At 33.3% G+C, this 12886-nt stretch overlaps 1 protein-coding gene across 9 annotated transcripts in view; it reads right to left on the minus strand.

Annotated features, from left to right (window-relative positions):
* NBEA (neurobeachin) overlaps nucleotides 1–12886 on the minus strand; it is a 678493-nt gene that overhangs the window by 344852 nt on the left and 320755 nt on the right. For all 9 annotated transcript variants that reach the window (XM_053900309.1, XM_053900303.1, XM_053900292.1 and 6 more), the window contains one exon: nucleotides 10506–10567. In XM_053900309.1, coding sequence (XP_053756284.1) covers nucleotides 10506–10567 — 62 coding nt within the window. The remainder of the gene's footprint in view (nucleotides 1–10505; nucleotides 10568–12886) is intronic.

Below are 12886 nucleotides of genomic sequence, written 5' to 3' on the forward strand. Positions count from 1 at the left end.
CCTAGGCTCATACTATATCCCACAACAAAAGTTCATTATAAAATTGCCTTATTTTCCAGAGTAAATAGAAAACAACCACACTGTATTGAGCTGTTGATGCTGTGTTACTGCTTGGCGAATTCATTCCCACACACCAAATCAGTAGCACACATGGTCTCAACTCATGCCCTGGCAAAACAATAAATGACACTATGCCAGTTACCCATGTTACTACTGAAGAATAGAAGGAACTTTCAACGTTAAATCTTGAATGCTAAGACCCTGGTGTGCTTCACTGGCATAAAGTGCAATCATGTACAGTTACATTAGTTTATATTTTTCATAAATAATCATGTATCAATAGGTGTATAAGCCAGTACAAGAATGTTAGTGTTGTAGAGACTTAGATATCATAATTTTTAACCCACTCTAAGAATTTTTTACACACAATTCGCTGATATTTGCTTGAAGACTTATAATATTTCTGGGATTCTGGAACAACTTGTTCTATTTTTGGACTATATTAACATTAAAAAAGAAGCATAGATATTCATATATGGGAGGAAGAGCTGTGGAGACCAATATAGCATCTATACTCATATGTGGCTATTAGAAGTACTTGAAATGTAGCTGGATGAACTAATATGTGTTCTAAGTATAAATTATATACCTGATTAATTTTTTAAAAAATACTTATTTATTTTTGAGAAAGAAAGAGACAGAGTGCTCATGTGAGCCAGGGAGGGGCAGAGGAAGAGGGAGAGAGAGAGAGTACCAAGCAGACTCCTCTCTGCCAGTGCAGAACCTGATATGGGTGAGATCATGACCTGAGCTGAAATCAGGAGTCAGATGCTTAACCGACTGACTCACCCAGGTGTCCCATACCTGATTAATTTTAAATAATTGATAAACTTGTGTGGTGTTTGGACTTCTGAACAAGAACAAAGACTTGTAAAGCTGGCTCCCTCAGTAACTGTTACTTGTGAATAAAGTTTTCTCGTCATTATAATTAACACAGGGTAGTAACAAGGTCATCAAAATAATTTAAAAACAATAAAAAAAAAGAGTCTACAAGTAAATACACATATGACAGACAGACACATACACACATATATATATCAGACACACGCACATACACACACACACACACCTATCTGATTTGAAAGACAGTATAAAAACAGGAATGTAAAATAGCTCATTAATTATTTTTATATGGATCACATGTTGAAATGATATTTAGGTTAAATAAAATATATTATTAAAATTAATCTCACCTATCTTGTTTACCTTTTTAAATGTGGTAATTAGAAAAATTTTAATTGTACGTGATTCACATTACATTTTTATCGCACAGTGCTGCTCTCTAGAGTACCAACTGGGAAAGCAATTTATAAGCCATCACTGTTATAAGACCAATTTCTGCTTACACTAATAACAAGAGAAGTAACTTTGCATTTATGTATAGAAATCTAGTTTGAATGAATATTCATTCAATGATTAACTGTTATCACTCCTAGGTAGTGAAAATATGAGGTGAGGGGAAGTTTCATTTAACCTTCTAATATTCTAAAATTGTTTTTCTTTTAACGTACAGGAACTACTTATGAATTATAATCTTAATTTTTTAATGTTTATTTATTTTTGAGAGAGACAGAGAGATAGACAGACAGGCAGAGAGCAAGTGGGAGAGAGGCAGAGTCTCAGAGGGAGACACAGAATCCAAAGCAGGCTTCTGGCTCCAAGCTGTCACCACAGAGCCTGATGCGGGTCTTGAACTCACAAGCCATGAGATTGTGACCTGAGCCGAAGCTGGACGCACAATGACTGAGCCACCCCTGTGCCCCAGGAACTACTTTTGAATTAGATATCATCTTGGCATCTACAGTTAATTGATTTTCAACAAGGGTACCAAGACCATTCAATGGAAAGAGAATGGTCTCTCAATAAATGGTACTTGGAAAACTGGATATCCACATCCAAAAGAATGAAGTTAAATCCCTACTTCACATTATATATAAAAATTAACTCAAAATGGATCAAAGACCTAAATTGAGGAACTAAAACTATTAGAGGAAAATATAGGGGAAAATCTGCATGACCTTGGATTTGGCCTTGGGTCTAAAATATGATAGCAAAAGTTTAAGAAACAATTGGACAAAAATAGACAAAGTGGACATGATTAAAAACTTTTGTGTACCAAAATCAGTATCAAGAGAATGAAAATAACCCAGAGAATAGTAAAAAAATATTTCCAAATCATATACTTGACAAGGATTTTATATCCAGAATAAAAAACACCTAAAACTTAACCAAAAACAACAAAAAGCAAAAAAAACGTCAATTAGGGGGCACCAGGGTGGCTCAGTTGGTTAAGCATCCGATGCCGGCTCAGGTCATGATTTCATGGTTCGTGGGTTTGAGCCTTGCGTTGGGTTCTGTGCTGACTTCTCAGAGCCTGGAGCCTGCTTCAGATTCCGTGTCTTTCTCTGCCCTTCTCCTGCTCATGCTCTTTTTCTCTTTGTCTCTCAAAAATGAATAAATGTTAAAAAAAGAAAACACCAAACCCCCCCCAAAAAAAAAAAACTCAATTAGGAAATGAAAAAGGATGTGAATAGCCATTTCTCCAAAGAAGATACAAATTGCCAACAGATGCATGAAAAGATGCTCAACATCATTAGTCATTAGGAAAATGCACATCAAAACAAGAATGAAATACCACTTCTTACTCACTAGGGTGACCATAATTAAAACAACAGCAACACATTAAAACAACAACAACAAAAATAGAAAATAACAAGTGTCAGAGAGGATATGGAGATACTGGAACACTTGTTGATTCCTCATGGAAATGGAAAAAGTGAGTCATCCTGGAAAACTGGAAATTTCTCAAAAAACTAAACAGAATTACCACACAACTCAACAATTCTACTCAAGAATTGTATCTGCTTAAAAGAATTGAAAATAGAAACTCAAATAGATACTTGTAGACCAATGTTAACACGGCAGCATTATTCATAATAGTAAGTAGGTATAAACAACCCACGTGTCCATCAACAGATTAATGGATAAACAAAACATGGGTCTGTAAATAGAATGGAGTATTTATCATTCAACCATAAAAAAATGGAGTTCTGAGATACGTTACAACATGAATGAACCTTGAAAACATTATGCTGAGTGAAATAAACCAGACATAAAGGAATTCTACTTATATAAAATACTGAGAATAGGCAAATCATAAAGATAAAAAGTGAATTAGAGGTACCAGAGTCTGAGGGGAGAGAGATATGGACACAGAGTTTTTGTTTGGGATGCTGAAAATTCTTGGAAATAAATAATGGTAATGGCTATCCAACACGGTGAATGTAATTAATGCAACTGAACTGCACACTTAAAAATAGTTAAAAAGCACATTTTATGTTCTTTCTGTTTTACCACAATAAAAGTGCATCAATTAAATCATCTTGGGGACTGTGTTTTCTTTCTAGTCATGCATTAATTCAGTAAGTAACAATAAATATATATACTATGTGTTAGACAGTTTGCTAAGCATGGATGACATAATGGTGAACAGAAATATAAAATGAACTTTGTTATGGGGTAAATTTGTAGTGTAATTGAAGTGGATTAACATCCATAGAGTAACCTTGGAAGACTTTAAGCCTTTGCATCATCCTTAAGAAGTCTCTCCTTTTGAATAATTTCAAACATTCTATAATTTAAAATACTCTCCATAGATTTTACATAAATATACTGATGACACTATACATAACTAATTTTTTCCACTGGCTGTATGGAATGCTTCGAAAAGAGAGGAAATACTGAACATAATGCTTATCCAAAAGGAAATTCCAATGAACTGGATAAAGAAAAGCATGCCTATATCAAATGTAAGAGCATTTAATTAAAACATGTAAACAGGCACCTGTATTTACTATCTAGATGTATGTATTTCAAATGCTAAAGGGAATGATGGAGTGATTAGAATCACATAATCATGAACAAGAAAAGCTTCATGAAAGAGAAGTTTGAATTAACTGGGAAGATATGAAGTAACACTAATAATCCTGTATTTTGATAATGTCAGTAGTTACACCATTACAAGAAATGAAATTGCTTTGATCTATATACACATGCACAAATGAATGCATGTAAAAAACAGTGAAGGGTGAATAATGCTGTGGGAAGGGCACGTGGAACTCTAGGTACTATTTTTGCAACTTACTGTGAGTCTGAAATTATTTAAACAATGAAAGTAAAAGAGGACACAATTACTTATCACATAATAGCTATTAAAAATAAGGTATGTTGAAGTATACATTGGACAAAAGTAAAACAACAACAACAAACAAACCACCTAAAATCAAGAGAATGTGTAATAGTGGTAGGACTGTGGAATGCATACACATTATTGTTGCTATTTTTCAAAGTTGTGGTAATGTGTCTGAAGAATTTATAAAACGTAAACATAGAAAAATAGACACGGGGGAAAACAAACATGCCAAAATAGCTAGAAAGAAAGGAAAGGGGTGGATATTGTGGCAAAGTATGGGAAGGGGTTCTAGGTCAGGGAGGTGGTCTATCAGTGACCCAGGGAAATCTGTCTACCTCAGAATATGCTATATTCTTTCTCCTCTCCTACAGAAATTATAGCTCCGAAGGATTATTGTATGGGTGGCCAAGGCTTACAGATTTCTTTTTGTCCTGTTTTTAGTAAAATTATAAGAATTCAGACATGAGAAAAAGGGCTGTTGTTTCTCTTATATTTTACCATTTACATACAGCGGAGCTCAGAACTTCTGTTTATTCATCATTTTCTTCAGTTTACAATTTGAGTTGGATATGAGTTAATTAATATACAAGGATGAAAGTATTTATATCATGCACAAGAATTACATATATTATAGGTAGCTTGGAAAATAAATATTTTATGACATAAAACTGATAGACTCAATGTTCATTATACCTCCTAACTTTTCTAGGAGTTGAGTAAAAGAAATCAATAATAAAAGACCACATGGAAATAATCAAAAGTAATTTGAATTGTATGTTCTTTAAATCTTGGATTAAATTTTCATAGAGGGATGCCATAATAGTTGGGTAAATAACAGACTGAGTCTGTTGCATTTGTACAGTAGGCATTCTCCCCAAGATACACTAAATGGAAATACTTTTTTCCAAATGTCTATATTTTTACTATAAATCTTCTCCATATTTTCTAATAACTTTATTATGACTCAAGTTGACAGTAATCTTCATGCATCATCACATGTGCAATTTCCTGCTAAACTTTTATTTCTACTTAAGACATATTACAAACTTTATGGCGAGAAAGAGGGTATGTTCTGGGCAATTTCAAAAAACTTTAATGCCTAATTTGCCCCTTTAACTTTGAGAGGATGTTATGCCACAGATAGAAGTTGGGGCCAAGCACTGTCCAGAGAAAAAGGCAGGGATTTGTGAGATATTCAGGAATGAAACAGAGGCTTTATTTCTCCTAAACGCTGAGGCAGAACTTATAAAAGCAAACACCAGGAACTACTCAATACTAATCACAAGTTAGAAAGTTCTTATCGACTTCAATTCTATGCTATTAACATACAATAACATTTTATATTAAAAACTACTCTTGAGGAAACATTGTTTCATATACTGCCTGGAAATGGGTAACTCCCTACGTGACAAATTAAACCCAAATAAAACTATTGTGTGGTTACTTAATTTCTGATGTACTTAAAATGAGGCTGGAGTGTGCTCTAAGCACGTCACAGCTCTAAGCTGGAGTGTGGTCTAAAGCATAAAAGGCTTAGAGTGTGCTCTAAGCCTGGGCGGCTCACTTGGTTAAGCTTCTGACTTTGGCTCAGGTCATGATCTCATGCTTGATGAGTTTGGGTCCCATATTGGGCTCTGTGCTGACAGCTCAGAGCCCAGAGCTTCAGATTCTGTGTCTCCCCTCTCTCTGGCCCTCCCCTGCTTGCACTCTTTCTCTCTCAAAAATACAAATAAATAAATAAAATTTAAAAAACATATATCATACTACAATTTTTTTTACTCATCATTGAGTTCAAACTCAGCTACATAACAGGCAAGTTTCACAGATAACACCAGACCACATTAAGAAATGGAAGGATGTTACCAATAAATCTTCAGTAACCAGCACAAGGCTAATATAAAAAAGCAGTCACTAAATAAATAATTGTGACACAATTTCATCAGAAAACTAGGATTTCCTATTTCTGAAGATGCTTTTAAAAAATCTAATCCAGGGGTGACTGGGTGGCTCAGTCTGTTAACCATCTGATTCTTGATTTCGGCTCAGGTCATGATGTCAATGGTTCGTGAGAGCCAACCCCACGCTGGGCTCTGTGCTGACCGCACGCAGAGCCGGCCTGGGATTCTGTCTCCCTCTCTCTGCTGTTCCCCCCCCCCAAAAAAAAAAACACAAAACACTGGAAAAAATCTAGTCCATCCCAAGTTTTCTTACATTTATCATCTTACTATACACATCCCAAATGTTTTCAATAGTGGGCACTCATGAAAGCTAGTGGGCACTAGCTTTCCATATTCATCTCATCTGTGTTTTTACCTGTATCTTTGGTTTATTATAGTTGGAAGAAAAGTATGTCTTTTTCCTTTGTACCATCTGAATACTGTATCAAATTGGAGAAAAAATGAAAAATTTAAAAGTTCAAATACCAAATCATCTGAAAAAGGAAGATTGTTCCTCAGTTGTGGTTCTTTTGTTAAGTGCTGTGTTTAGAAGTCCTGGGTCTGAGCCTTGATCACATCAGTGAAGTCACTAACTTCTTTTTTATTTAACTATATGAAATATTTAGGAAAAAAAAGGCAAACAAAACCACAAAATAATTCATGTTAGTAACTTCATACACAGATTCTAAAGAAACTTGCAAGGCTGACTTCTATTTTATGTTACGTGTACATTTTGGGATTTCTAATGAGAATAAAAATGATTTACTAAGCATGCATTTTGCTTAATCAGTACTTCAAGTCAGAAAGTACTTGAATACTGAGAGACATTACTTTTTACATAAAAGTTTCTCAATTTATAAAACGTTTTCTATTGAAAGATAAGGCACAGAAAAATGCAATGACATCTGCTAAGCTTTACTTAGAAAAACTTAAAGAAATCCTACGGGATAACATCACTCAATTTTTCCTGGAGTACCTCTGATGGAGACTTCCTAAAAAAAAAATCTGGAAATAATTAGAAACTATTATAGTACCTAAAAAAGTTTACTTGAAAACTAAATCTGTTATTCATCAAAGAACACAATACACTCAGAATAATGTAATAGAAAATTAAGGTACATATATAGAATGACATAGAGCACCTCAAACAAATGTAATTGTAAAGCATTAAAAAAAAAAGTTGACAGAAGACAGTGTCAGACCTGTGATATCCTGAAGAACACTAGGAAACACTACATTTAACTAATGAAGCAGTGATTTTGTTAAAACAAAATATATTAATTATTTGGCTTATTTTATTTCAGTTCATTTTCTTTCTAAACGACAAGAAACCAATTCTTTTTAAAAAGATACTACTAAGGCGCAACTTTAATACACATTGAAAGGGAAGAAGAACAAAGAGCTAATTCTTCAAATGTACTCTTGTGTCATCAGGTATGCATGGGAAGGAAAGCTATGCAAAATATTGTAAAAAACATTTGGGTATTTGTGGAACAATAAATGCAATACAATGATAATGCTAATAGCTTCTTAAAAGTAAAAATATGTTCTCGACAGAGACCTAAAATTCCACTGGGGAGCAGACTGGATGGCATGTCCCTTGGAATTTAAAAGGCTGTCCATATGAACTGAATTATCCTTGACAAGTACCTTCAGACACTTGTAATATGATCTCATGTAAATTTAGACCATATTTTGCACACAAACCAGTGGCAATAGTAAGTTTATTCAGGAGCTCAGATAAGAAGAAAAGAAAAACTGATATCTTTAGTAATAGTTGTTAACATGAAATTTCCGAAATGAAAAGCATAAAAATTAAAGTAACTAATGTGTTGTCACAAATGAAAGAAAAACAAATATTGAGAGAAAGATTGCCTTTTCTTTTCCTTTTTCAATCCTTGGCTACCTAGTCTCTCCAAACAAAATTTTATCCTTCAATAGTTTATCTAAATTTGGAAAAAGAAAAACACATTTTAAGCAAATAAATAAACAGAAAAATTCCATTTGCGTTGGAATTTTAATAACATAACTACCATCAAACTTATAATAAATCATAACAACATAGAGCCATAAATATTTATAAAAAGCTGACTGTAAGATAAAACAAAAAGACAACTCAGAACTCTGTAGTTTTAAAGATTCCTCAGGACTGCCCTGGCACAAAGACAGCCCTACAAACTTTGCTAATTCTACAGGGATCAGCTCCATTGTCCAAGAGACGCATTAAGGCCTGTAGAAGAGAACCCAGCTTTGGAGAGTGCTAGGCCCAGCAAGCTCCAGAGCATCATTAACTGTAATTATTTTCCTTTATCAGAAGTCTGCTACTGCTATGGTTGTCCTGCTAATGGATGAAAACAGGACATAGATCATCTTGAATTTGAGTAGTAGAGAAAAATCACAGATTAAAAGAAATTTTAAAGGCATGTCTATTTTTGTGAGTGTCCTTAAAACCAAGATTTTACACTTCCATGGAAAAATTAACGATCTATAAAGATGGTTTCATAAGCTAATTTCACAGTATTATAATAAACTCATCCCACCTCAACTGTATTAAAGTAAGATTATCACTCATTATTTCTTTAAAAATATTTTATGGAAAGCAGCATTTCAGTTTAACAAATAACAGAATGATGGGAACTATTTTTTACAAACATACATTTTGTAGTCACTTAAATGAAGTATATTTAATCAATTAACCACTTGAAATATTTAAATACACTCTGAATTATTTAAAAAATTCAACTTAAAAATCAAACTGAGAGACATGTTTATAATATTGCTTTGCTGAAACACTGAAAGAAAGTGCACTGCACAGAGTGCTTAAATTTCTCACTCTTCCTTTCAATCAATATCTGAGGCAAAGTTTCATCTCTAGGGCCCTTAATGGCAGGAATTCCTGGAGCCAGCAAATGAGTAATGTTAAACCTATGATTAGATGATGAGGCCATCAAAGACACTAGACCCTAATGCTACATTCTTCTTTATTTCTCTGAACTGCAGTAAAACCCAGAGCTAAAGAAGAAGGAATTTTAAGGTACTTTTTTTTCCCACAAAAGCTTTTTTTTTTCTTCTTCTTTTTTTTTTAATACATGTGCATCATCAAGAACCTAAAAGGTCCGGATCTCTCCAAATGTCTCTTGAACTCAGGACTCTGGCAATAGGTAACAATTTTCAAATGCCCTGCAAATGAACTCCTGCCAGAGATGCTGTTTTCTTTATTCTTCATATTCTTCCTGGCTGAAAAGGGAGAAATGGACCTAATGGTTTCCCTATGAATATATTCTTCAAGAAAATAAACCTAAAGACTGGAAATCAATAGGTAAGTCTTGGTTGTTTTGTTTTTGCTAATATTTTAAAGGTGATCCTTTAAATATTGAAGCCATATTGTTGTTTATTTGGGAGTTAGCTGCAGCTTCAGACGGACCTCAAGGTCAGTAACTAGAAAGAGTTTAGATGTATTTTTCTTTCTATTGAGGAAACTAGGGATAAATGTAATAACTACTTATCACAAACACACATAAGCTGTTTTTCTTGTTCTCGTAATACAAAGTATTTAATACTTATATGAAAATCAGGATCACTCGGAGACTTGAATGAGCTGATAAGACAGACCACTGGGTCCCTAATTTTAGTTATTAGAAAAATGTAATACATGTATTTTAATTTCTTATAAATGCTAAGAAGAAAGAAAACCCTAAAACTATAAATTGTATTTTTGAATCTGATTATTAAAGATAAATAGAACAAGTAGATTTTTGGAATGTATCCTGAAATATACAAATTACCTTAAAAAAAGGAAAGCCACAAGGTATTGTATCAAAGGCCATTCACTAATAAGCTATATTTTATACTCCGCTATTGTATGAAAAGGCTTTGCTTTCATTATCTCTAATCTAATAGAAGAAATCATTTAACAATAAATGTCAAAACTATAAATTCTACTATACCATTTTTAAATGGAGACATGTAAAGAAGCGTATCAAAAGATCTATAACAAATTACACACACACACACACACACACACACACACACACACACACACACACATATATTTCCAGATAGGAGACAATAGAAGGATAGGGATGGTGGGAAAGAATAAGATAGCTAAAGTGTGTGGAAGAAGGGAGGGGGAGACTATATCAATATTCACACAGTACGATCATCTACATAAAAATATCTTAATATAAATTATTTTCGTCATCTATAAGAGATGGAAGTTTTAAATATATACAAACAAATACAAATATATGCATATGCATTCTATGACTAAAAATCCTCATGGAGTTTAAGGCAATCCAGTGAACGAGATTTCTTACCTGAGAACAAAGCAGCATAACGAGTTCAACCACAGACGTGCTGGACTTCATACAAACGAGGCCTGCAACGAAGAAAGGTTGAAACGATGAAATCTCCATGGTAGAAATCATCATTCCGAGTTAATTAATTACGTGATTTTAACTTATCAAAACTTTCTTTAAAATAGAACTCCTAAAATAAAACAAATGGAAACATTCCCATAGTTTTTATGACAATTTTAAAACATTCAGATATTCAAGAAGTTATAAAAAAAATACTAAAAAAATTGACTTCGTCATGCTTGTGTTATTTATTTGGTCAAGGCATTTCTCATATTTAAACAAGGTACAGGGTAGTTATTGAAACTGGTGAGCTTGTTAGAGCTACTTTTATTTCAAAGACATTTGCTATGTGACTGTCTCTAGAACAAAGAACAATAATCAGTGAATATCTGCCTAAATTTTCTTCTAAAAACACAAAATTAAAATAATTTACAAATAGTAACACTCCCTCGGTTGTCAGTTGTTAAATGTTTTTAAAATATTTTAAAAAATGAACTTCACACACAAGTATCACATTAAGCTATGTTTATAAAATCTTCCACTGTTGTGTTTCCAAAGTCTCTGAACAGTCATCAGTAGAGAAAAGAATGAAATGTTATATAATTTGTACATAGTAATGGCTACTATTCATTGATCACTTACTATGTGCTGGGCACTGTGTTAAGTGCCTTATATACATAGTCTCATTTAATTCTCATTTCTTTTTTTAATTTTTTTTTTTTTAGTTTTTTAAGTTTACTTATTGAGAGAAAGAGAGCGAGCACATGTGAGCATGAGTCAGGGGAGTGGCAGAGAGAGAATCCCAAACAGGCTCTTTGCCTTCAGCATGTAGCCTGCTGTGGGGCTTGATCCTAGGAACCTAAGATAGGACATGAGCCAAAATCAAGAGTTGGACGCTTAACTGACCAAGCTACCCAGGAGCCCTTTAATTCTCATTTTTTACTCTGTTACATACTATTACTATACTCATTCTACAGGCAGGAAAATATTCTTACCACAAACAATTTAAACACTAATTATTCATCAAGACTTTTCCCAATCAAAAGGATGACTGCTGAATAACATATAATTAGATAGCAGATCATGATTGGTAGTTTTTTAAAAGTGCCAGCAATAGAGGAAGATATAACTAAGAAATAATAACCATCTTGGGTTGAGAGTATGTAATCATGATGCTTCTTAATTTAAAAAAAAGGGTTTTAAAATATTTTTGCTTTTTAAAAAAAATTAATAGGTTTGTTTTTTCTTTTCATATGAGCACAAAAGTAATCTGTAAAAGCATTGTATGTAGTAGGAAATGCCATGGTCTTACATTAGTTGTTGCTAAATGGAAAGTTGAGGTGGAGCCAGCTTTTTCTTCTTAAGGTGATTTCAATAAACAGTCTCAAATGCCTTCTAGGCTGTAGCATGTATATTTATTGTAGGTAGTGGATAAATACCCTTTTGTGCCCACTCTGCTAACAAGACTATCCTTATTGTACACATGACAGAAAAAGCTGTAAAAAGGCACTAGTATTCCATCTTATCAGATCTTTGGGCAGACAGTTAACTAATGAAATAAGAGGCAGATGTGAAAAGCTCATTTAAGAGACAATTGCTGTAATTGATCAGCAATTCTCATGCTCAGGAGCTAGAGAGTCCAAAAGATTAATGGGACATTTATCACCTGTTGGCTACTCAACTATTTGAAACTCTGACAAAACTAAGTAAAAGGCCAAAGGACTATGCATAGCAAAACAATCATAATTATGATATGTACTCCATATCAGTTTAGATTTTAGACTGCAGGCTATATAAAAGATAACTATAAAAAGAATTATTCACCATATATTTATTTTGCATATAATTTTTTAAAATACATAACAACTTAAAGTAAAAATTAGGAAAAATATGCAATTGCATTAATTTCTCAGACTCATTCTTTAAAGAACTTCTAAAAGACTTCTATGTTACAAGAATGTTCACAATTTTTTACAAATTCTGACATAAGGAAAAATAAAAAAAGGTCCCATCAATGCCTTGTTCAAAGGACATAACAACAAATCAACAGCATAGCCACACTGCAATTTGCAATCAGGACGGCCATTGGGATTTCAACTCCATAAAGCCTCACAACTTTATTAATGTGTTTTGTCTAATTGGTTTTGAACAGAAGGAACTAATGGATTCTCTTTTAAAGGAAGAAAACATCCAACTTTGACAATGAGAACACAAGCAGAGTCAATTCTGGAAAACTTATCAGCCTTCCAATTCTATACAATCACTTTGGTTGGAACTATTTCTAGTATTACTATAACAAATAGGCTAACCCCAACGTTTGCATTACAGATACTAAAAAT

This window comes from Panthera pardus, unplaced genomic scaffold (assembly GCF_024362965.1).
Source record: "Panthera pardus isolate Hobbes unplaced genomic scaffold, ASM2436296v1 HiC_scaffold_1, whole genome shotgun sequence".
Classification (NCBI taxonomy): domain Eukaryota; kingdom Metazoa; phylum Chordata; class Mammalia; order Carnivora; family Felidae; genus Panthera; species Panthera pardus.